Source organism: Drosophila guanche, unplaced genomic scaffold (genome assembly GCF_900245975.1).
Source record: "Drosophila guanche unplaced genomic scaffold, DGUA_6, whole genome shotgun sequence".
Taxonomy (NCBI): domain Eukaryota; kingdom Metazoa; phylum Arthropoda; class Insecta; order Diptera; family Drosophilidae; genus Drosophila; species Drosophila guanche.
Window position 1 is genome coordinate 5,350,336 of NW_022995750.1, and position 25,482 is coordinate 5,375,817.

A 25,482-nucleotide genomic window follows, 5' to 3' on the forward strand; every position below is an offset into this window, starting at 1 on the left:
AACTTTTTTTGGAATTGGCCCTAGTAAAAGTTTTGATAGGCAATTGTTTTGTATGTTTCAAGAATAGGTTTTGTGGTTTATTACGTTGTCTTAGAAACGATCGACTAGAGATAGTATGTGGGTTTGCTCCTGTTGCCGCCAGTCAGTATCGCCATCGCCCAGATTGCCAGCATATTCTGTAATTGATAATCAGCATCAGAATGATCAGAGTGATTGATTAGCTTACGAGATAAATTACCTCTCATGATGCTTCTGATGGTCTTCATGGAGGCTCCACGTAGGTTTAGAATCTGTAGCACGCGCTGCTTGACCGTCTCCGAGGTGGAGCTAACCTCCAGCAGTATATAATCGATTCGCTGGAGCGTAAAGAGGCCGCCAGTCAATCGTTTTATGTAGTTATTCTCCGCCTCCTCGTCCTCATCGATACTGGGATCCTGTGGCAAGAAATTTTTTAATTTTGTATCATAAAAAGAGTTTAAAGATAAGAAGTGTATACCAACCCTGGGCTGCTGATCAATCTCCTTATCGATGGCCTCCACCTTGGCCAAATACTTGAGATGCAGCTCCAGTAAACGGTCTACCTTCTCGTGATCGTTCTCGCTGAATTTGGAAAGCATTCGCTGGCGATGGGTGCCCTTGCAGTTGCGTAACATTGAGGCAATAACGGAACTGACATGCTCCTCATGCTCATCGGCCGACAGTAAACGCAACTTGTTCCGTTTGGGTGTCTTCATGAACAGTGGGAAAATGGTGCGTAGTCCGAGAATCTCCACGAACTTGTTGCAGTTGTCGCGACCATCCTGACCGGCCATGGCATGATCGAGGACCTTTAGCGAACCGTTGCGGGACATTTTCTTCTCGCGCAGCATCAGATTCATCAGCTGCAGTCCCTCGCCATTGAGGAAACGATCGCGATTCTCCTTGGCCATCAGAGCGGAGCAAAGGCAATTGAAGAGATTCTGCATGTACTCCTGCTCCTCGTTGCTGGCCGGATCGTGGCGCTTGTAAACAGCCAGCTGTTGCAGCAGCACATCGACGCCATCGATCGAGCCCAGCAGAAGGCGGTTGTCATTCTCGGTTTGTATCAGGATGGACAGAATCTCGCTGCAATACAATTTGTTGGGATCAAAGGGAGTCTTGCCCTTGAGGCGTTTTAGCAGCCAGGCCAGCAGCCCCTGCTCGGCAGCCTCTCGCACAAATTCGCCATCGATCTCTGTGAGGTTCTCCACGATGGCCAATGTGTTGTGTACACCGTCGGCCTCCTCCTTGACCTGCTCGTTGAGACGTTCCAGGTTCTGGACTAGCAGAGCGCAAATTTGTTCCTTCCGCAGGGCCTCGATCAGGGACTGGGCTCCCTCCTGACTCTCGCCGAGAATATCGACATCGGTCACCTCCTGCAGCAGATCGACAACGGCCACGGCAATGTCTGTGTTTTGATGTGCAAGCAGCTCCAGCAAACTGTGCAGTCCGTGCAGCTCCACAAGCAGTGGATAGAGATCTGGTACAGTGGCCACGCCTTTCAGCTCCTGAATGACTGTGTGGAGCTCAAGTTCAGAGTCCATGAACTTTTCGGGACTGTCGGCGAACTTGATGCGCATCTCCTGGTTCTTCAGGTTGCGCTTCTCGAACACCAAGATCAATTTTTTCAGGCCCTGCTCGTCCAGAACATCGCCATCAGTCTCCTCGTTCTCCACATAACGCATGATGTTCAGCCGCTCTTCTTCTGTCAATTCTGGGTCCAGTTCGAAGACGTTGCTGGCTGTGGTGGAGCTGCTGCTGCTGGCCTGTTTGCCATAATTGGCCGTCTCCTTGGCCTCGGCAATGCGCCGCATGCGTTTTTTTTTCTCATCACCGCCGCCACCGCCCCGTTTTCCAGCGGTTGTCTCTGGCTCGTAGTCTTCATCGTCCTCGTGCGGCCGTTTTGGGGTCTGCTCCGGCTGGTAGGAACATATTTTCTTGATTGTGAATGTTTATTCAGAAGAAGAAAGTATACACCTACCTTGAAGGCCAACAGTTCGCCGATATCCATCATAAATTTCAAAAACAATTTCACATTTAAGGAGTTAATAGAGATGTGAAAAATACATTGATATGTACATGCAGATATCGATAGCATTGTTTGTTGGATAATATATTTCTAGACTAGACAGGCGGATATTAATATGATATCGACACCTTTTCCCTGTTGTTTTATGTCGCTGGTTAACCAGTTCCACCAATTCGATAGGAGCTGTCAATGCATGATATAACCAAGAGGTGCTTATAGCAGGGCTTACGCTCTTCAATTGAAGTGTAGTGTCCATATCGAAACGCTGCACAAACATATCGATAGTTTTGTGCGATAAGCCGAATAAAATTGGCGGTTAAAGTAATTTATTTTATGCAGGCATAAATTTGGAAAATATTATAATGTACATATAAATATAAAACACAAGTCGTTTCGAATGTTTTTATTATAGTATAATTTAAGAAAACTATAAATTAATACAAAATTAATTAATCTAGCTGATGAGACAGAGAAAAGCACAGATAGAGTGACATAGAGAGAGAGAGTGAGAGAGAATTGAAGGATTGTTACAAAAATGCAGTTTAGCCTGAAAAACTCTTTGAAGGACACTCGCAATCGGAAAGTAACTAGTACAAAAGGTATCAGGAGCAGCACCGCATCACAAATCATCGTTCCAGGCTAGCTCCCATTATAAAGAATATCATTTTTGGTTTATTCGGAGAGTCGCTGCTCCATCTAGCCCACTTCTCATCCCAACTCATCTCAAATACGCAGATTGGGGTTTGTGTAGCGCACGTACTTGAGCAGGGCATCGTTCTCCTCGCAGACAAAGGACTTCTTGTGGTGGCAGGCCACATCGTGCCAGTTGACGCCGTCGTTGTAGAACTGGTTCAGCAGAGCCAGACAATTCTCGGGCGCACCGTTCTGCTTGAATTCACGGTTGTCGGGCTGGGGCAGGCCAATGCCGCCGGTGGGAGACCAATCGCCCTGGGAACGCTCGGTGCTGGGTGCCAATTTCTGCAGAGTGGCGGTCCAGAACCAGCCGTTGATGTTCGTGGGCTGCAGATCGGGACGGTCACAGCCCTTGAAGTCGCACAAGCGACCGCTGGTCCAGATGTATTTCACCTGAAAAGGGCAAAGGATAAGGGAACAAGAATAAGTTCATTGATCTGTTGGTGAGGTGTTAACCCAGAAATCAGTTGCTCCCCACCATACGCAAGAAAATGCAGCGCTGGCATCGAATCAAAGAGGGGAAAAAAGCGACATATTATAATAGAAATTTTTAGTTGGTAACTGTTTTTGGGCCTGTCACGCCCAAACAACTATTGTTGAGCGCTGAAAGCGAACCCATTCCCATTACCATTCCCAATCCAGTGCCATGTCCGCGCCCTTCTGCTGCCAGCCGCACCCGAGGCTGTCAACATTTCAAGTGAACAAAACCACTGAGGTCTGCGCCCATCACTCACTTTCACCGATGGGCCATAAAAATTGTTTTGTTAAAAAGGTAACCAACGGAAAAAAAAACCCCCAGAGACAAGCGACCGACAGACAGGCAGTCAGCCAGCCAGAGATGGTACGGTCTACCGTCTACCGTCTACCGTCTACCCTTTTGGGAAAACTCCAATGAGCGTAAATTTGAACAAAAATTTAGGGACAAGGGGACAGGGCAGGGGTCGGTCGCTATTGTAATTGTTCAAGTCGGACAATCGATTGCATTTGCCCCAATGGCGGAAGCACCAAATGAACTGTGCTTTGTGCTGTGCCACCTGTCGGCTGCATTCGATTGTAATGCAAAGTAAAAGTGAACTTAACCGCTCGACATGGGTGGAGGGCACAACAACAACAAGCCATTAGGAAAGTGGATGGGAAAGAGTATTCGAAAGTTAGATCCAAATCTGATATAAGTGGGTGTCGGAAAGCAGCTAAGAACTAAGTGGAAACTTTCTCAATTTAAATGGGTTCAGATTTCGGGGAAACTTTGGAAAGATCTTTAAAATCTCCATGGAAATCAATTAAAAATATTCATAAAAGTGCTCAAAAATGCAATTAGAAATCCAAAATTTCTGTTCTGTTTTCCCAGCTTGTATTTTGTGGCGTTGGGCTTATTGTTTCTTTTTCGCTTCAATTGAAAATTTCACTTCCTACTTGATTAGTCACTAAATTTGGTGTGCAATGAATCCGTTTGCGTGCTTAAAATTTGCTAATTTGTTAAGTTGCTTTTCCGGCAAGGTTTTCCCACCAGACACCAGACACAAGTATACAACCGAACTTTCGTTTTCAATTTTGCCGCTTTCTCACGTAACTCATGAGAAGAGCCATTGGATGCGAGATGCGAAATGAGAGATGAGAGATGTGACTGGGAGATGAGCCTGCCTGACCACAACTCTAAACTTGACACTTGTCCGTCTCGATGGGGTGTTGCATAAGTCATACTCCATCCATTCGTGTGCGAAATTGGCACCACACACAACTGGGAAAGTTATTGTTGTATTTTTATGATTTTTATGTCGGTTTTGTTTATGTGTAATTTCACATTGAACTTTGTCGAGCAGCAATGGAGTTAATGTCAGATTTAGCAATGAATTTTTGTCTGTGTACACGTATCTCTGCATCCGAAAAATTAAGGTCAATCTCAGGTTGTGAGATCTCGGAAATGAGAGCCGAGCCCCACGTCCCCTGCCCAGAGTTCACATGTGACTAAACAAAAGTCAAACTCAAACGATAAGTGACATAATGTCATGCAAAAACAAAAAATAAACACACACAAAAAAGACACCATCAATTATTGGCAAATCTCTTCGACTTCCACTTCATTTTAAAGGTGTAAAAATCCACATTGATATGGTTTAGTTTTATTAATGGGGTCCACGGGCAACATAAAAGTGGATATATTTATGTGCATTTGTGTTGCCTGACTTATAAATAGTCAATGAGTTGCAGAAATGTTTCTATTATATCGATTTTAAGTTGGATCAATCAAACCACAACAAGTTGATAAAACAGGTGCAGTGAGTGTGGGGCCCAATTGTCATTGTCTGGCTTGTGTCTGATCAACTGGCGGTTTATATAACAATTGGGTTTTGTGGTGGACACAAACGATTTATTGACTTGCTGTGGTGTTGGGAATGAAATTGGAGACCACTTCGAGTGGATTTGTTTGGACAATATCTGTGCTTATGTTTTTGTGGCACTTTTATTTTGAAGAAATGTGAATATATTATTGGGAAATATATTTAGCACATTTTTAAGGTGTTAATTTTATGTGACACACTATAAATATTTCCATATATTTGGGGAATGGTTTAAGTGGAATTTTTAGTGCGCTTCAATAGCAATATTTATGACATATTGAAATTGAAAATAAATCTATTTACTGTCTCCATACTTTTAATATTTCTGGGATTTTCTGTTGCATAAATTTTGTACCTTCCAAATTAATATTATTTAAAGTAAAATATAAACTTTTTTTCTAGCGCTGAAATAATTTTGAGCAATGTTCAGAGTTTGTTGCTTGAGTCTTTTGTGATCCCTATTTGATTCCCATTAAATATTCTTTACAAATCGAAAAGTTGATTATTGATTAACCAAATTAATATATAGAATCTGTATTGTGTGTAAATGATGAGAATATCCGTTTACTAATGACTCAAATACCCAGCTTTTCGCAAGACAATGAAAAGTTCAATAAAAAATTAAAATTTCGTGACTGGAAATTTGAGTAGAAATTGCTTTCCATCTTAAGTGCATTAATGCACAAATATTTTGAGATAATTCCTTCTTATTTTTCCCCCTCTATGCTGTAGGCTGTACTTACATTCTCGCCAACAACACGCTGCTTGATCCATTCGTTCTCCAGGCTCGTCTCCAGCGACACGGAGTCCATGCAGCGTCTGCGGCAATAGTTCCTGGCCGTCAGCCAGTCCTCCTCAACGCCCTTCAACTGAGGGTCACGCCAAGAGAAGAAGTATCTAATAGATCACAAAATAAATAGGAACAGAAAGTGGGGGAACGTTTAGCTATAAGAATTTCCGCGACAAGAACTCTGACGCTCACCCCTTGCCATCGGGCGTCTTCTCGTGGATGATGCGCTGGGCGCACAGCTGGGGATTTGGGGGCTCCAGGCGACCGTTCTGGAACTGAGCAGAGCCCAGACCCAGTACACTCAACAAACACACTCCGGCGACAATGAAAGCTTTCATTTTCTCTGCTTCTTGTTCAACACTTTATCAAGACACGCACACGCACGCACAATTTTTGGGATATTCAACTGGTACACGCGACCGTTCGACCGTTCGACTAGCTCTGATCAACTGGGAATGACACAAACATTTTGTCAGCACACCGATTTATATATGGCCAAAGCCAGAGCCACACACTCCATTCGATTCGTTTCGGACACAGCCACAGAGAGTGAGAGACAGAAGAGAGTCATTGCCAGTCCCAATGTGGAGATGGAGAGGGTCTGGTTTTGGGAGTGTGGAAAATTTGTTGGCCGCTGCGTCTGCGTCTGCCTCTGGGCTCTGGGCTCTGCGTTGCATGCAATCTTGAATGTTAAGTGGTCGAAGCTGGATCGCATCGTTTTTGCACCACTTAGCTCTTTGAATGAGCTCCAATGGGTATGGATTGGCCTAACTCCCCATCTAATTAGCCACACAAATACGCCAGAGTCGCCTTCTTTTTTTTTTTTTTTGGCACAGCAAATACGTATTTGTATGGTGTGTGTTTGTCTTCAGACAATTTGCATAATTGAATGCATTTCGAGGCATTGTTTGGTGTGTGTTTCGTATTTGTTTTGTTTCAGAAATATGTGTGTATTTTACCATTGCTTTTGTCGTTTCGGTGGACTTTGTTGCATAATCCTGAAGCCTGAATTGTTGACCAGAAATTGATTTGGAATAAGAGTCGTAATGGAGTTTGCATGGGCTTCTCTGAAGGAGTTCTAGAAATCAAAGATAATCTTTTACTTATTTCTGAACATCTATAGGGTGTGGTTCGTACCCATTACAAGTGTTTCCAACCATTACATAATGCAAATACTGACATACATACTCATAAACAGCCAGAAGATAATACCTTCAGGCACATGCCATTGCATAAGCATAAGAAATGATGCCAAACCCATCTACATTACTCGTCTTTTCTCCCGAAAGCCGCTTCAGTCTCCGCCACAGATTTGGAGCCCGATCAAGGTCATAAGCGTGGAGTACGAAAATTTCACCAGTGGAAAGTGAAGAGCAAACCCAAGCCCAATTCACGCATTTCAACATGATTGCCCCGATCAGTGGGTCCGTCCACTTCTTTGCAGCTTCAACTCACGTGCGGCAGAGCATGTCGGCTCCACCAACAGCAACAATCTCCATCTCCTGCTCCCTCTTTGTCTCTGTCTCTTACTGTTGCTGTGTGGCTGTAAGATTTGTAAGATGTTATTTTATGACAATCGGTAAAACGGCAAAAGTTACACGAAGGCAGGTGCCGCTCATTACCTTACCTGACACTTCTCCGGGGCATCTCTTGATGCGGATTATGCTCCGCTAAGTCGCAGCCCCGCCCATGTTTGTGCATGATTTTTTGAGGAATTTCGGCTGAACTTTACTTTTCATGAGTGTTGGCTTATATATTTTTTTGGCAAAGGGTTTCGTGGAAGTGTTTTTTGAGCTGCAAGGAAACGTTTAAGGTTCAAGTGGGAACATTTTAGGTTTAGACATGATTTCTTAACTCAAAAATAAATAAATAACCGATTCAAATAATTCGCATTTTGCATTCAATTTCAATTTCAAAATCTTGTCAAATATTTTCCCACTATTTTCAAGGTACAAATTTCGTTATTTTACATTTATTAATTCCCGGCAGTAGTTTATCATTGAGAAATTCCAAATATTAAATTTCAAATTCAAATTGCTTTACGTGCATTTGCTTGCAGCTCAAACAAAAACAACAACAAACAACAAATAATGAAAATGGTAAAAAATTAGGCAATCCATTTAAAATTTTAGACACGTCTTCAAATAGTTTATATTTTTGTTTTGAGGTAAACATAATTTATTTAATTTTGCTGTGAACTTTTGGTGTATTACATGATTTCCTCGGGTCACTTTGGAACATCATCAACATATAATGGTTATTTCTGTGGGCATATTTATGTGATAAGGAACTGGGAACTGGGTCCAACTGTCAATATATCAAGAGCTGCTGCAAAGCCTATTCAAAAATTACCGCATCGCAAACAGACACATTTACGCAATGGGTTCCCAGACGGGGGACGGGACTGGCACTGAAGCTGAGGCTGCGGCTGCGGCTGGGACAAAAATGTAGATGGAGACGAGACTGTGCTGTGATGTGCTGTGCTGTTTTGGGGACTGGGCCTGGCCAATTTGTCGATGAGTTGGGTAAATATTAAAGGAGAAAGTGCCGAAGCTGTCGCTTGGTTGCTTGGGTTGTTCGTTGTTTTTCATATTCGAAAATATTTTTGCACAAGTTACATATTGTTTAATTATTTGCACAAAAAGAGAGTGAGTTCAGGTGCAGTTGTCCCAATTTCGACAAGTGTCGATCATTTATGCAAACATTTTGCTCAGTAATAGCTAGTTACTTATGCAAAAACCAATTTCAATTTTGTTTATTCGTATGGATTTCCCCCCAAAATGTTTGTGCTCAATGTCAGTTTTGGGCTGACCAAACCTGAAAAACTAAATTATCCGGCCTGGCAACAACAACAGCTCACACAATTTATTATTTATGTCAGCTGCAATATTCCATTTAAAAAAAAATTGTGTAATTAAAGTTTGCTTTATGCTTGAGCCGTGATATGGTTTCAAATATTTATATTGCTTGTTTATTTTAGCATTATTTGGTATTGGATTAATGCAAATTGTGATTTTGGGTATAGGAAATACAGCAAAGATTTGGGTGAACCTGCTGACCCAGAGACCTTGTTCAAAAGAGGAAATAAAACAAAGATTATTGGGGAATAAAGTTTAAAATTAGCCATCCCCATGCCTAGAAATATTCTAGAATGGGAATTTAATCCCCAAAAAATTGGTGTTTATTAGTTGGCAATATTTTACTCACGTACTCGACTTTTGAAGGCCAAGGCTGTTGATATAATTTGAACTTTGGTTTTGGCACCTGACCAGACCGCATCACGGATTCAACGCCAGCCGCCGGCGGCGCCATGCCGTCACAAATTTCTGCTGTTGCTTGAATTCCTAAATGAGCGTGGCACATATTTTAATTACAATGTTGCAGCAATATGCTAAAGCTCCTTATGCTCTGCCAAAAAGGAAAAATAAAATGGTGTAACGCATTGTTCCAGAAGCATTTTGGAATGGCCGATTTCGTATGAGTCTTTTGTTTTTGGTCAACTTTTTGCGAAGGTGTCTGCCTACAGGCGGACGTGTAGACGTCTACAGTAAGCAGCCCATAGGAGTACATTAATTGCATTTCAAATAGGTTTTGCGATTCCGTTGGCCTTGGGGCGGTGGCACGTGATATTTTAAGCGCTGGACATCTTTATGATGACGCTCGCTTGGTTTAATTGCAAATATCCTCAGTTAACATCAATAAATCTCGGATGTCCATCCACAAGGAGGGTTACTGTCCACTCCCAATTGAAATTTATTTGCATATTACTCTACGATTTAAATGCAAATTGCATTCATTTTTAGCGGTATGGCAACATGGACAAGCGCTGCCACATCTGTCGATTGCCTTGCGTATATATCGAAATAAAGATTCAGTCTAGTCTATATGGTGCAATACCGAAAGGGGTGGCAAGTGTCACAACTATTATTTTAGTTTTAACCTTCTTTTGCAATCAATCCAATAAAAATAAGTAATTTGATTTGAGTAAAAGAACTGTTTTAACGCTCAGAGTCCTCACCGTCTAGTAATATTAAATAGAAGATCAAAGTCGAGGAAAATTATTTAAGAATTACGGATATTTACAGTATATTTTGAAAATTGAAAAGTATAATTTGGTATATTTTCGAGGCTCCGACGGTATATTTTATCGATAGTTCCGCGGTCACACTGAAGCCTGGTTTTTTTTTCGCTATATTTCATTTTATCGAAAAAAATTACTTAAATTTCATATTAAACAAAGTAAGCATTTATAAAAGCATAAGTGGAAAGTAAGAGTTAGTTAACATTTCGTTTGCACATCAGGTAAAAGCAAAATGGGACGACGTTGCTGCGTAGCCAAGTGCCCGTCGACGTCGCGTCTCCTGGAGCACCACGGCGTCACATATCACTCGTTTCCGCTTGACCCGATTATCCGGACCATTTGGATCAAGAACTCGCGCATCAGCCTGGACAGGCAGATTACGAAGAGCGTTCTGGTGTGTTCGCGCCATTTTCGACGAGTCGATTTCAATACCATACGCAATGGGAAATATTTGCTGAAGCCGCGCGTCTTTCCCACGGTTTTTCCATGGGGGAAAATGGATGCCGCTGAAATTGAGGCCGATCATCGTGCTCTGCAGCAGGTCAATGTGGATGGTACAGCCGCTCCAGGCACTGTCAGTAGTTCCGGTAACGAGGATGTCATCAAGGCAACAGTGGACCAAATTGTTTCGCAAATCATGGCCGAGTCGGCGGAGCGTAATGCAACGGCAGCTGTCGAGGCAGACGTCAGTGCGGATAAGGAGATGGAAGTCGCTAAAGTAGCCAAAGTAGCCCAAGGGGGAGCCGGAGAAGCTAAGATCGCGGTCAAAGAGAGTAAATCGACGGCAGAGGATTCTGCCAAAACTCCGCCAAATGAAGGCGAACCAGCAGCAGCTGCTGAACCAAGTACAGACTCTACGCAGTCTTCCACAAGCAACCAACCGAAATACAGCATGCCCCATAATTTGATAATTGGAGCACGAGTTGAGGCCAAAAGCGTGGATGGCTCGTGGCTGAACGCTCGCATTGTGGAGGTCAATGAAGCGGAGCAAACGCTGCTCATCCGCTTCGAGCGGAACCATAAGATAAAGGTGATGCCCTCGACCAGCGGCTCTTATCAGGAGTGGATGGCCATCACATCGGAGCGCGTCCGACAACGCGTCAGAAACCCAGTTCTACCCGTGTTCGAATTGGAAGAGAAATGCATGGCACGCTGGTCGGGACCGCGTAAGTTTCCGGGCACCATCAAGAAGCTGCTGGGCCACGACACCTACGAGGTGCTCTTTGACGATGGCTACTCCAAGAACGTGCGTGCCGTTCACATGAACAAGCTGCCCAAGCCAGCTGACACTGAAGAGGGGCAGGAAAATGATGCAGCCAAAGCGACGGCCGTGAAGAGGTCAAGCACTGGCTCTGCCAATGGCAGTGGTTCCTCGAGCAGCAAGAAGAGCAAGACTTCACAGCGCAAGGATTGGCCACTGCTCGACATGTCTAGCTTGGATTTGGGTAAGTGTGAATCCAATAGTAAGAGATCCTTAACTATCTTGATCTTTTGATCTGCAGATGCTCTAGGCTTGCCGGAGATACCTCACGATGGGGAATGGACGTGCCACTGGGTGAACGATCAGCCGATTGGCACCGAAGGTTTTCTAATTGTAGGCGAACATCAGAAGCCCACGGTGATTGTGGAGGACTGGCGTCTGCCCCCCGGCTGGATCAAGCACATGTATCAACGCTCGAATGTGCTTGGAAAGTGGGATGTCATTCTGGTCTCGCCCAGCGGCAAACGATTCCGCTCAAAGTCGGATCTAAAAGTGTTTCTCGAGTCGCAGGATTGTGTCTACAATCCGGATGTGTATGACTTTAGCATTCATCGCCGTCGCGCAAAGGACATCAATGCTTATGTGTACACCGGGGACTACAGTCCACAGCCGCCACACAAGCCAAAGACATTGAATGTATCCGCGTTGGACACCAGCATGGACCAGAGCAACACATCATTGCCAGATGTGCCCTCGACACCCGCGGCAGGGTCAGCAGCTGCTGGAACGGGCCGTACAGAGGACGGTCAGTTTAGGGCTACACCCGTTTGCACACTTATGCCACCAGCAGACCTGATGTCGCCAGAGACACAGCACGCAGATGACGGCCATCCAACCGCTGATATGCCAGAAGCCACTGTGGATGATCAGGGCACAGTTCTGGTCGAGAATGGTTATGGTTCGTATAGAATAACCCATCAGTATTCCCTCCTTAACGACACTTTGATTGTTTAGCTTTCATTGGCGGCCTGAAAGTTTTCATCGTGGATAATTTGTTCGTTTGCCCGGGCGAGGGATGCGGCAAAACGTATCGCAAGGAAGATGTTCTGCTTATACACATCCGTCACTACCACAAGGAGTTTGCCGAGTGAGTTTAATTTTATGATTTCACCACAAGGCAGAAATTTTAACCAAGTTCTCGTTCCACAGATATGTCAGCCACTGTCCGAAGATGCAGGAACTGGCTGTTAAGCGGACCCATGCCTCTTCCATTGAACAGGGCGAGGCGGTGCCCAAGAATCAAATACCCAATCAGCAGTTCTTTGCCAAGATGCATCAGCAGGATATGCAGCAAAAGCGAGCATTTAAGCCCCAGGGAACGACACCAGGATCGACACCGGTGGCGACACCATCACCTAAAACTCCAGGGACTCCAACGGGTGTTTCACCCACTAAATCGCAGGCCTCGCCCGTTGTAGACAAACCGACCACGCCCTTGCCAGCAACAGAGAACGCTGCAACCCCAGAGACTCTCGCTACTGCAGATGGTGCTGCAACAGTCACCTCTCCAGTGGGGCCGCCGGACTCGCCACTTGGCCGTTTAAGCAAGCGACCACGTTTTTCGTCCTTAAGACGTTCGTCTGGATCCCGCAAGAGCAATCGCCAGCGCTCACGGCGTCGCCCTGCCCATCCAAGCACTGCTGACCCAGACTCCGAGGAGACTCATCAATCTTTAAACACGCCTACTCTGGAAGGTCGCCCCGACCCCAAGAAACGTCGATTGCTGGCGGGAACAACGCCCAGCAGCTCATCAGCCGCAGCGGACACTGCAGTATCGACACCCTCATCCAACGATCAGGCAGACATCAACGCGGCAGTGGCTCCGCCGCTGTCGGAGACACTTGGCAAGGCGCCGCAGTACATCAATGAGAATGGACAACTGATTCGGATTGTCCGCATGCGTCAGGAGGAGATCATCAATTGCATCTGTGAGTACGGCGAGGAGGATGGTCTGATGATCCAGTGCGAGCTTTGCCTGAGCTGGCAGCATGGCGGCTGCAATGGCATTGTTAATGAGTCGCAGGTGCCGGACAAGTATGTCTGCTACATCTGCCGCAATCCCCCGCGGGTGCGCAAGTCGATGCGCTACAAACACGATCAGGAGTGGCTGTTCGATGGCAAGCTGCCAGTGGCCGGGTATCACACAACGAATCCAATGACGGGCAAGCAGTCTGAGCTGCTCAAGCGCTCGCACACGCTCACTGGCAATCTGCTGGATGCCAAGCGCGCGATGCACTCGCTGCGGGTGAAGATGAACATTTCCCGCAATCGCTGTCATCCCAAGCTGTATCTGTGGGCCAAGAGGTGGGATGAGGACCAGGGTGATGCTTTAGCGACACCATCGAAGCGTCCAAAGCCAGAGCAACCTGGCTTCCCCCATGTCCCACAACCCGAGGCCGCCATCGATCCCGAGGAGTGTCAGTTTCGCTTAATGGAGCATGTTAAAGTGCAGCAATCCCTGGTCCTGAAACGACTCAACGAAATCGAAGCCGAAGTGGATGGTGAGTGCATGGCAATGTTTAAATACAGCAAACAATAACAACATCCCTTTTCAGAGCTAGAGAACGAAGATTTCCTTAATGATCTTAAGAACGCAGACATCTCGGTGACAAAAGAGGCCGTGGCCACCTTTGTCAAAGAGCTGGAGACTTTGAAGCGTTTGGCTCGTCTCAACTATGTCGCCAATGAGAAAGAAAAGGAAGCGGCCAATTCAACAGCTTAAGATTTGTATTTTTAAAGGATTGATAAATAAGAGATCCAGGAGAAGCCTCTTTGTTTTATCTCTCGCTCTCTGTGAGACTACAATTAAGTTACAACTTAACTTGCATTCAAAATAAATGTTAAACTTAATCGTACACCTACAAGTGTCAATTACACGGTCTATGGTTCCCCGCTCAATCCATTATACATTAAGAGAACGTGCATGTCAAGGAAATACCATGGCATTCTGTTTGCGACTAACGCTCCGCCATGGCCTATTTGCTTACTCTCATTGCGATATGTTTTTTCTCTTGTGTAAATTCAGAGGACATAAGCAATGATATAGGTTTAACCACAAAGGTAGAAAGTTCTACGGCTCTGAATGGTGAGGACACGGAGAATGTCCCGTCTCGGTTTCCCTACATTGTGTCCATACAGGAGAACACCAAAGGATACTACAAACATCTCTGCGGTGGAGCCATCATCGATGTTCAATTCGTGTTGACTGCTGCGCATTGCGTTAAATATCCCAAGCCCCTCGATCCTAAAAAATTGTTTGTCGTAGGTGGCTCCAATACGTTAAACAACAACAATGAGACACGCTTCGGAGTTATCGGGATGAAGGTACATCCGAAATTCAAGCTGCTCCACGGACATGACATTGTCTTGCTGCGCGTGAAGCCGAAATTCCAGTTTGATAATGTTCGATTTGGTGAAATTAATTACAAAGTAATTAGACGAGGTGGCGGCATAAGTGCCACATTCTTAGGCTGGGGCCGTATGAAACGGGGCGACAAAAAGGATCTGGATTTGGTACCCTTTGAGACCATCAATGACAAAGTTTGCCTGCAGAAGCACAAGTTTGTTTTTCTCACTAAATCAGAGATCTGTGCCATGCACATGGGAGCTACACGTGGTGCCTGTGATGTGAGTAAAACAACATAAAAATTGTTAAATAGCAGGGAAAATGTATTCGTATCTCATTACAGGGCGATTCTGGTGGACCCTTGGTGGATGTTAACAAACAATTCCTGTACGGCTTGCTTTCCTATGGCAGAAAAGCTTGTCAGAAGGGACAACCTTATGCATTTACCCGCATCAGCATGTATGGGAATTGGATAAGAGATGAAATGAATGCAATGATTATGCAGTAGTAGTGAAATTTGATTTGCCGCGCAAATAAAAACAGTGCTGCAAGGGCTTACGATGCAACAATAATTTGTCTTATATAAATATCGACACCAGCAACGGCAGAAACATGCTACATAGAAAGTAGCTAAAGAGGTTAAAAACATATCACCCTATCTTAAAGCCATTTTAAATGTTTAAAAGCATAAAATAATGGAAATAGGGTATACAAAAGAACGGTTGACAAGCAACAAGTAGGCGAACTAAGTAATCAATTACGTACGTACGTAACACTTACGCTTCGTTAAGTAACGTTACGTTCTGCGTTTAATAAATTGAAAATTGTTTTGTAAACAATAAAATAAGAGGATATCATAAAAACTAGCCAGTTTTGTGGAGGATTGGTTCATCAATTAGATAAAATTATATTTTTTGTGCAGAGAGTGCCAACTAGCTAGTAAAATTAAATGGTATACTAAAATCGATGAAAATGTATTCCTGGATTCGGCAAAACAAGAAATTATATCTCGGTATATTGTTGAGGGACTTGCGGTATATTTTATCGATAGGACCGCGGTTAAAGCTCTGAAAAAAAAACACATCCAATTTCGCTGTAGCGAAACAAACAAACAACAATTGGATATAAATTAAATATTGGGACATAATAATTGTTAGTCTGTGAGTAACTGCGACTGTTAAACAGACATGGACAGTGTGTGGACTAGAATTTACCATTATTTTCGCCCTCTCAGATACAGCGCCATGACGGACCCGGCACCGCCAACAAATTGTGATGAGGCGATTGCCAAGCTGAAGGAATTTGGCTATGCATTCGATGAAGGTGAGTGGAATAGCAAATTGAAGATACCCATTAACTACAATCGTTTCTGCGTAGGTGGTGTACTACGTCAGATTGATCCTGCCACTGGGAAACCGGGCAAGGAGCCGTACATCTACGACATTAATGATGATGCCGACGACAACGAGAAGCATTATCAGAATCTCGCAGAGGTACGCGTCCCAATAGATAATTCAATGCATGTTAATTACAATTGCATGATAACCCTAGCAAATACCAAACATTATCTATGCGCTGCTGGAGAAGAGTGGCCTAAGTCGCACCTACATACCCTTTGGCAAGCCTCCAGATCGCTCGTCCTTCGTGTACTCCCAACCAGCGAAGTTGGCGCAGTCTAAGAAATTACTCGTGCTCATTCATGGCAGCGGAGAAGTCCGAGCAGGCCAATGGGCCAGAAGGTATGTAGTTCAGTGCATTGATTAAATGTTATGGGGGAAAATACCAAAGCTCCATATTGGATGCCGATAAGTAAATTAAGCCCTTAGGGAGAGCAGCCATACAAAACCATAAAATAAATATAGTATAACTTAGGTATAACTTCCACTTATGCACATTTTCACAGCCTTATCATCAACAATTCTTTGGATCATGGATCTCAGATGCCCTACATACGAAAGGCACAGAAACTGGGCTATGATATCCTTATCACCAATACAAATGATTGCAAACGGTTCTACAATGGCAAAGAGCATCCGATTAAGGGAGTGGAGACCTCCACAGAGCATGCCACGTACGTGTGGAAAAATATTGTGTTGCCCTCGGATCCAGAGAGTGTGGCCATAGTGGCACACAGCTATGGAGGCTATGTGACAATCGATTTGGTAATATTCTATAGATGAAACTACCTTCAATGCATTTTAATTTAAATATATTTATTCTGTTCAGGTGAATAACTTTTTGGACTTCTTTAAAGAGAAGGTCTTTGCCATCGCTCTCACCGATGCGGTTATTGGCAGACCTCAGTCCAACTGCAAGAATTACCTACAAGATGTGACCTGTGATTGGGTCACAAGCAAATCTCCGTTGGACACGCCAGTGTCCTCATTAGGCGATAATATACGACGCGTTTCGGCCGGTCATACAAAGCATGAATGGACCTCCTACTCGGCCATTGATTCGGTCTATAAATTCTTTGAGGAAAAGTATGCACAACGTACAAATGACAAGAAGACGTCCCCATAATAACACGAAGCATTTTTATATTTCCTATATACGAAAATACATAGAAGTATATCTTGAAGAAGTGAATATAAATTATATTTTACCGCCGGACACTTATCCCTTTTCTCTAAGGACAAACACAACTATCGATTTGTAATGCATAAATCAAGCAAACGCACACTGTCCACTGTCCATCCGCTTCAATGTGTCACTAACACTGTATATCAGGGCAATTTAATTTGATTTTCGGCACTTTGGCACATTCCGTGTGAGTTAATCATATTGATGGCCTCTGATGTATTGCTCTCGATAAAACAAAAGTCTCCCGCATGGCTCATCCACAGCGACCACAAAAAAGCCATCGAACCAAAGCAAATTCCCCAAAGGACAGACGGATAAGGAAGGGCTGTCTCAGCTTGGGCAGTTGCATCATACATAGTGACGGGGTTGCCCTAGCCCCCGGGAGCCCATCTTCCATGGGCTATAGTTACCCCTGGTCTCGGACACATCGTTTAACTAAAGTGCGTCATAAAAAATGACTTGACAGGGTTTGATTTGGCTTGGCAAGTTGGGTAAACAAAATATTGATAGATAAGCATTGAGTTCTGTTGATGAATGCTACAAGATAAAGTGTTTGTCTTGAATGTATTTTTGGAACTGTGTGAGAACTGAGTGGAGTGGGTCTTAAAACTGTGATATGCTCTTTTTATTCCACATAGTAAGTATATAGGAATATTAAATTAGAATAAGGGAATAATTTTCAGAAGACGAAAAAACGTATAAGCTGACAAATTAGTAGTCGGAATACACACTGTGGAGGATCCGTATTAAAGTTCTAAAACGGAGAACCAGTCAGAAAGTCACACACCAACCCATCTTACTGACACCCGAATTCGAATTCTCAGCAGGAAGCGTATCCGAATCCGTTACAGAAGAAAGTACTTAAAATCATAAAAAAAGATCACAAATGTAAAACGTTAAGAAAAATTGTCTTTTTCCTGCTTTATATGAAATCAAATACCCCACTCCATTAGGACATACAAATTGTCAGGTACTCAACTGATTAATTATGCACAAACCATCTTAATCCCCTTTGTGCAACTTTAAAGACTCTGTCTTTCTGCACATTCACCTTTACGCAGAGGTAGAGACTTCTTTCTTTTGGCAGGCTCACAAAAAGTGCAACCAAAGCGGTGGAGAGTGAGGGCGAGCCGTTTGTCTTTAGCATTAAAACGAACTTAATACCCACAAAGTGAACTGGGGGCCCCCAGACCCCAGAAGGCAGACCAAAAGCAACGGAGAAGAGACAGCGAAACGGTTGGCTGAATGGATTGTGGTGGGGCTTGGGAGGTGGCTAAAACCAGCGCACCAGCCTGGCAACCCTACAACTTCGCCAGGTCCCCTTTCCACCCAAAAACCAACTCAGCAAAGCCCCCCTACTCGTATACATTATCGCTGTCATGGCCGCAGTCATGGCTTCTGCTCCACCTTAGACATTTTTATATGTATTCAACATCGTTGTCGTCGTCGTCCTATGGCAGCTTGCTATCTACACTTTGACTCCACTGCACCCTATACACACACAGATACGCCATCCACACACAGATACACACATTGATAGACGACAAGGATGGCATTATACTACATATAGCTTAGAGAAACTGAAAGAGAGAGAGCCCAGAGTTCGTGTCGCCTTCGCCTGCTAAAAGCTTTGCACGAGTTCAGGAATGGGTCATGCGCCTGGAGCCCGCATCTAACATATATAAAATGGATATATAAACAGTTGGATATGTACATATATGTATATTCTATAAAGAGCAGTAAATAAGCTGACTACCATGTACTCGTATTGGTTAAGTAAATAAAAAACAAATGGTTCCTTAGCTTTTGTGATATTTCACATTAAATTCGAACCCAATTCACACAGAAAATATCCCTTACATGTTTGCTTCCTTGGCCTTCCACTAAACAATGTCTAGCAATTACTTAAAATAATCCTTTTCCTTATGCTTGTTTGATCAAATCTTAAACGAAGCGCATCCCTCTCTCTGGTTCTAACTCTGATCCCACAAAAACCCTTTAACTGTTTGTGTGGATGGGGGTTAAGCATTGATTGTTTGGGTTAATGTTCCACAAGATTTTCATTTCAGATTTCATGGAAATTTATTTGGTCATTTGTATCTTTGGATTAAGCTAAGAAAAGGAAAGAATCGACTATAACTTCAATGTTTAAGTTTTGTACATTTAAAATAAACTTGCGTTTAGATATCCACAAACATTGCAACGCATTTCTCGAAGGAATTCAACAAAAAATCTGTTCAAAATTAAAACTGAATCGTTACTACAGTTTTCCATTTTCCATAAATCATGTGTACACTATACCGATCAGGCTGGACTAATGAATATCTTCATAAATCAAAACTCGAAAATCGCTTTAATTTTTTGGCAGGCATTTTTTGCTTAACAATTTCCGCTTGGAGGGAAATATTATTGTGCGTTACTTTATTGCTTGAAAAGTTCAAGCGATGTCATTCAAAAAGTCATAAATAATAATGTTTTCCAATAAATGTTCACATATGAGTGGGCACACAGTGAAGTGAAGGACCCAGGCACACATCGAGGACGGTGGACAAGTGCAGGAGTGTACGTTCAATCCCAATCCCATTTGGTGCTTCAATGGAATGACCGTTCATCGTTGAACCTTGCCTTGGGTTGACTTTTCCCCTTCTCTCTTCCGAATTCTTTTTGGCGCCCAACTCCTGTACCCAGGGTCCCTCCGATGGTCTCATAAGTTACAAGGTCATTTCATTGCACGCAACCATTAAGGGTTTTGCCTTTATTTTTTGTACAAGAGAGAGATATTTCTGATTTTTTGCTGTTTTATAATTTAATACTCGTGTGTGACGAATTTTTATGGCTGACAAATGATTGATGCTCTTCTGCCACTTCCTGTAAATATCATTAAAATTATCCTTACGAGGGTGAGGTCGTCTCCAAAGAGGCTTAAAGTTTTCTCTCGTTACCAAAGACCATTCCCGAACAATAGCTGGCGGGAAATTCTTAGTACTGCCATGGAGGGTAAAGTGCTGAAATGCAGGTTTAACGCAAAAATAATACGAAACAAGATTAGATAGCATTGTGTCTTGAAGCAATTCTCCTTTGCGGGTGGTCTCTGCTCTCAGAGTTGGGGTGTTAACCGAAAAGAAAAACAAATAATGTTACAAATTGCAGCATTTGCACCCCTTTCACTTTGATAGGGAACAGTGTGACAAAAGGGGTTTAAAATTGATGTCAGTTTAATGGAATTTATGGAAATTGCTTTGTGCCTAATTTGGGCCTCGCTTGATTTCCAAAACCGTCCTTGTTATGCATTAAAATTTTTAAAATATATTAACTCCAGAATCCCTCAAAACTTCCATCATGTTTAGCCCACTGTGCCAAGGAGGCAGCGAAAACAAAAAATTGTAAAATCCAAACTCTTCCGCCGCCCCAAAAGACCACAAATCACAGGGAAATGCAATAACAAAGGGAACCCTCTGGCCATTGCGGTGTGTTCAAGTTATTTGCGGTTTATGTCCTTGTTGTTGGGGGCTCCTTTATTCATGTCGCTGAGGCGACAAAAAGGACCTTAAAGCCAATAAAACGATTTTTTCGCCTCTATCTATGAATTGTAAATACTTTTGCCGAAAAGGACAATTGAAGTGGTCGCGTCCGGTGACAGCTTTGCCTGGATCTCAGCGCCGTTTGTTCCCTTCGCGATTTAAGATAATAGTATCATCAACACCACTTCAGTACGGACCCAGAACCCAGCATCACTCCTGAGGACAAGGACCAAGGGTGTTGGACTTGTCTGGGTTCCAGGGTCTAAGGATTTACTTTGGTGTAGGCGTTGTTTGGGCTCTGCCCAATGGCTTCGGGATTTCCACTACGGTCTTCGATGATAACAACTTTGTTGGCTAATTTGCATGGGCCGTCCTCTGAGGCGGTGAACTGACAAGAAAACTTAAAGCATTTTCACGTTGTTTTGCCATCGACTGACAGATTTTTCACGCACATTTAAAAAACATTTAAAAAACCATTAAATGTTTTTTCAACAGTTATTTTTTTTTTGTCGCGCCATTGTCTGTGCGTCACACCCTCCATTTTTTTGGGGAATTCCTACTTTTATTTTTTTTTGTACTTTTTATTTGTTTTGTGCAGGGGTTTCCAGAACATTTCTGCCTTGGCGGCGCTCTCTAATCTTTGCGCCATTTATTTACACTTGATTAACACGCGGGTGACATTTGTTTGACTTTTTCTTCTCTCCGTTCAAATTAAAATGCGGGACTCGCGCTGGGACAAAAAAACATAAATGCAAAATGGGAGGGCGAACCGAAGTTTAAAATACTCTTATGGGAATGGTGAACACATCGATGGGGAAAAATAATTCTAAAAGCATTCAAAGATAATATTTCATTAATTAATTAAAATAATTTATTAATTCTTTAAAAAACATGGCCAATTCCGTTCTACATTAAACCTTATATCCCATAAAATGAGACATTTCGGATTTTTCATTTAAGGTGACTTTTCCACTGCAAGCTTTATCACAATGCATTCTTTGAGGGTATTCAAAAATATCTATAAATAAACAAAGTCAGTCCCTTGTGTGTCACATTTGCTGTGTGGGTTGCCTTTTTGGCTTTTGCTTTTTTATTCACAAAAATTATTCATTTGTTGAAAATTGTGACGTTGGTCGTGGGTCCATGGCCGCAGGCCAAACTGATTAATAAACCAAACGTCAAACGCGCACAATGGCCACGCATCAACGGAGTCAAAGTTTGAGCACTAAAGTGGGACGGGGATATGGAGATGGACACAGAGCCACCACCCCCTGACATCCAAGTAGCGACCACAGCTGTCAACTGTGTGTCATATACAAATGTGACCAGACTCAGACACAGAGCAGGAGCAGAGCAGGATCTGGGGGGGTTGAGTCGGAGCTTCCTTGCAAGTGCAAGTAGGCCTCGGGTCGCATTGTTCTCGACTTGACTTCTTGGCAGGAAGTACAGAATCTATCTGATTCGTATTCCTTGTTGGTTCGGTTCGGTTAGAGGGCGTTGGCATTGTCATCTGTTGGGTCACAGTTGGTTGCCATTTGGCCAGCAAATTATTTGCATATTACAACAACAACAAAATATGACAAAAAATTTTTATAACAATGAACATTTGATTTCCTTTGTGGTGGTTATCTTAGAGGAAAAAAGGAAAAAATATTGTATGGGATTTCAAGGTCATTGGTTGCCAGGGACAGACGTTCTTTAAGGTTTATTTTAGAATTTTCCATTGCATTTAAGATCACAATGATTGCTCTTTCAATCTACTATTTTCTATCTGCCCTCTTATTTTTCCTCGATATATTTTTTTTTAATTTTCGGTACATATTTCATTATTCTCTCCTCTTGTATGCGTAGCCTCCGAATTCCAAACCCCATCTCATGGCAGTCCCTGGGGCACCGAATCGAGTACTCTGATTTATAAACATTAAGATTTATACGATTACTCCATGTCAGGCACACGCCCACATACTCAAGGCGGCCATAAAAAAATGATAAAGAAAAAAATACTTGAATGTTTTTGTTTTGATTTCGGTTTTTGGGATATTCCCCGAGCATTAATGGGGGCCACATTTAATGGTTTTCTTTATGGAGTGTTTAGTGTTTGTCCATTCTGAAACAATACCAAACAAGACTACATAGTGGGACTTCCGTTTGTTGGGGGAATTATGCTTATATCCTGAAGGCCTGTCTGCTGGTCAGCATCCAAATACCAGAACGAATCATGGACTTGAGTGGGATATGATGAGGCAGAACGATTGAATGGTCATTAATCATTTTTATTGCTATACTAAACTTAAGGCTAAAAGAAACTTACTAAAGAGAGAAAAAGCGGGAGCTCTGTAAAGTATTGCAATCTTATACTATTCTCGAAAGACTTCCGTTTTATTCACTGAATCGTTCGACCAAAACATTATTCCAGTTCCTTCCATGAGCCAAAATATTGCTCAATTTTTAAATTCAATTTGTCAATCATAAATTTCACGCACTCTTAAAATAAATTCGCAGGCAATTGATAAAATTTTCAAGGGCTGTGTCAAACAAGAGTTTCCTTTCAAATGTGTTGAAACAAAATTTTGCTCTTTTTTTTGGTCCACAATTTATGGGCAAAGTTCTTCGGGGGGTTTTTTTGTGGTCCCTCAGAGTTAAGCGTCGGCCTCTGGTCTGACACATGACTTGCATGTCAATGGGCAAACCTCAGAAAAAGGAAATCGAGGGAGGAACTCTTCGTCTCAGACAATGTCGCGTTAAATTTGCACAAGTTGACAGGAATTTTCCTCCTTTTTCCTTGGCCAATTGTAAACTTCTGTTTCGTTTATTTTAGTTTTCCTAGGGGGCTGTGGAAGTTCGTACACTCACACCCAACATAGCACATAAATAACAAAATTTAAGGACAAAATATCAATATCCACTTTACGGGATGCCAACTGCATGCGAATGAGTCCCGGCTCTGGCTGGGTCTGGTACAAGGTCTGGTTATGGTTATGGGCAACGACTGAGCAAACATTTTGGTTTGCAAATGAAATCTATTTCTATTTCTTACTTTTGTCTCTGTTTTTTTCGTGTTTATGGTTTGTTTTTTTTTTGCATAATTTCAATTTTGTGCTGGCGACAACATATTGTCTAGAAGTTGGCAGAAGTTGCAGAATGCAAAAATGTTCGCAACTGAATTTGAATGAAGTTCTGACGAGAAGTAGCAGTCTGTTGCTTGAAGAAATGAATTCTTAAATATATTTACACAATTACATGAGAGAATGAGGTACTGAAAATTGTTAAATTTTAGTGAGAGGACCGAGAGCCTCTCCAATACAAATCTCTAAGCCCTTAGTATGATACTCTGGTAACGCTCAATATGTTTAAATACATTTGTAAATCCCCCCAAAATCGGGATTACGCTAAACATTCTTAAATCCCTTTTAAATGCTCTTAAAATGCATAAAATGAAAGGAAAATTCACCAAAAAAATACGAAAATATTCCTTGATGACCAAATAAAAAAAAGATTTCTTCCATAAAACATAAATGTACACATGGATACATGTACTTGGCTTTTTGTAGCTTCCTGCCCGGCCACATCCATAAGCCAAATTTAATTTGTTCTCTATGACATTTACGTTCATATTCAAATAACTTCGTCTGTCATACTCGACTGGCTTTGATGTCTCCCACAGCATCAGGGTTGAAGTTTGTCACAAAAATGGAAAAGGTTTCGCTAGATTAATTTAGGGTCATGCATATAATATAATTTTTTATGGTTGGGCATGGATATGGGGCTCTACTGTGAACCGCAATCAAGTGGCATAAAGAAGAGCTTTTTTATATGTACATACGAGTATGTATGTAAGAGCATTATTTATGGCTGGAAAATGTCTTGAATGTGTTTCGAAGTTTTAAATCCTTTGCCGCAACAGCAGGGAAATGATTTAATTTATTGCTTTCCGAGCAGGGAACATGTGTTTGGTACAAAGTTTCCCTAATTAGGGGTAATAGATCTTTAAAACTATATGAGCTTTGATGATGAGGGTGTGTCATAGCACATGTGGTTATATGTATGAAAATGAAATATAGAGACATAACATAACAACTCATTGGTTTCCTTAAAAAATGTCTATGCTTAATTGGTTGGAAAATAAGCATCACATTAGATGATATAAAAGCGGATTTCTCTTTCTTATACGGATTTCTTTTTCATGAGGGTTTGCTTTTATTAGGAGCACAATCTTGGGACTCCTTTCGGTTTGGTTTTGCTCGCGTTTTGGTTGTGGCTCTGAGATAGGACCTCTTCGCTTGGGTAATCCGTTGATGCGATTTTCTTGGTGTCTTCCGTTTTCGAAATGTGTTTCCATGGGTATTGTTATTATTTTAATGATCTGCATCAGCCAATTGCTTGGCATATTTTTATTTTGTTGCGTTTTATGATCCACGTTACTGTTGACTTCTTTAACATTATATAAAGTTTTGCGTTTTTCTATTGTTTTCATTTCCTCGAGTTCCTTATCATTCGATGGACAAGTTGGAAAATCATCATGCATATCCATGACTCTATATGAAAAACTGAAACTGAAGAAGGATATTCCCAGTAAGAAAAATAAACGAAGACGCGAAAACATTTTGGGAGTGTTAAAATCGAACTGTTGGAATGGCCTTACGCGTTCGAAGTATTTATATCTGCTCGGTAAACCTTGAACTTGAGTATGGCCAAAATAAACACTAGGTTGGCAGCTGTCCATGCTTCTTGATTAAATATTTGCATACATTTTTTATGAATTTCTTTAGGTATTTACCTTTAATGCAATATTTACAAGTACTAGTAACTCGCGTACATTCG

The 25,482-nt window shown here is 42.5% G+C and overlaps 5 protein-coding genes across 6 annotated transcripts; 3 read left to right on the top strand and 2 right to left on the bottom strand.

Moving 5' to 3' along the window:
* Positions 1-43: 43 nt before the first annotated feature.
* Positions 44-23,134, bottom strand: LOC117586644 (beta-catenin-like protein 1). Of its 2 annotated transcripts, XM_034276874.1 has the most exons (5): positions 23,109-23,134; positions 2,000-2,030; positions 501-1,937; positions 239-434; positions 44-176 (listed from the first exon to the last, which is right to left on the bottom strand). In XM_034276874.1, the coding sequence occupies exons 1-5, from the start codon at positions 23,129-23,131 to the stop codon at positions 91-93; spliced, it is 1,773 nt and encodes a 590-aa protein (XP_034132765.1). In that variant the 5' UTR covers positions 23,132-23,134; the 3' UTR covers positions 44-90. The 2 variants fall into 2 exon arrangements, with proteins under 2 accessions (XP_034132765.1, XP_034132764.1); XM_034276873.1 differs by lacking the exon at positions 23,109-23,134 and having other exon boundaries at positions 2,000-2,133.
* Positions 2,431-6,335, bottom strand: LOC117586648. The gene is made up of 3 exons (XM_034276882.1): positions 6,062-6,335; positions 5,823-5,976; positions 2,431-3,133 (listed from the first exon to the last, which is right to left on the bottom strand). The coding sequence occupies exons 1-3, from the start codon at positions 6,205-6,207 to the stop codon at positions 2,771-2,773; spliced, it is 663 nt and encodes a 220-aa protein (XP_034132773.1). The 5' UTR covers positions 6,208-6,335; the 3' UTR covers positions 2,431-2,770.
* Positions 10,049-14,082, top strand: LOC117586643. The gene is made up of 6 exons (XM_034276872.1): positions 10,049-10,108; positions 10,172-11,395; positions 11,453-12,109; positions 12,166-12,298; positions 12,361-13,712; positions 13,767-14,082. Exons 2-6 carry the CDS (start codon positions 10,183-10,185, stop codon positions 13,931-13,933), a joined length of 3,522 nt encoding a protein of 1,173 aa, XP_034132763.1. The 5' UTR covers positions 10,049-10,108; positions 10,172-10,182; the 3' UTR covers positions 13,934-14,082.
* Positions 14,173-15,129, top strand: LOC117586647 (trypsin-1). Its single transcript, XM_034276881.1, has 2 exons — positions 14,173-14,838; positions 14,901-15,129. Exons 1-2 carry the CDS (start codon positions 14,182-14,184, stop codon positions 15,063-15,065), a joined length of 822 nt encoding a protein of 273 aa, XP_034132772.1. The 5' UTR covers positions 14,173-14,181; the 3' UTR covers positions 15,066-15,129.
* On the top strand, positions 15,663-17,138 carry LOC117586646 (FAM172 family protein homolog CG10038). The gene is made up of 6 exons (XM_034276880.1): positions 15,663-15,717; positions 15,792-15,880; positions 15,935-16,050; positions 16,109-16,296; positions 16,461-16,719; positions 16,784-17,138. The coding sequence occupies exons 2-6, from the start codon at positions 15,802-15,804 to the stop codon at positions 17,078-17,080; spliced, it is 939 nt and encodes a 312-aa protein (XP_034132771.1). The 5' UTR covers positions 15,663-15,717; positions 15,792-15,801; the 3' UTR covers positions 17,081-17,138.
* Positions 23,135-25,482: the final 2,348 nt, after the last annotated feature.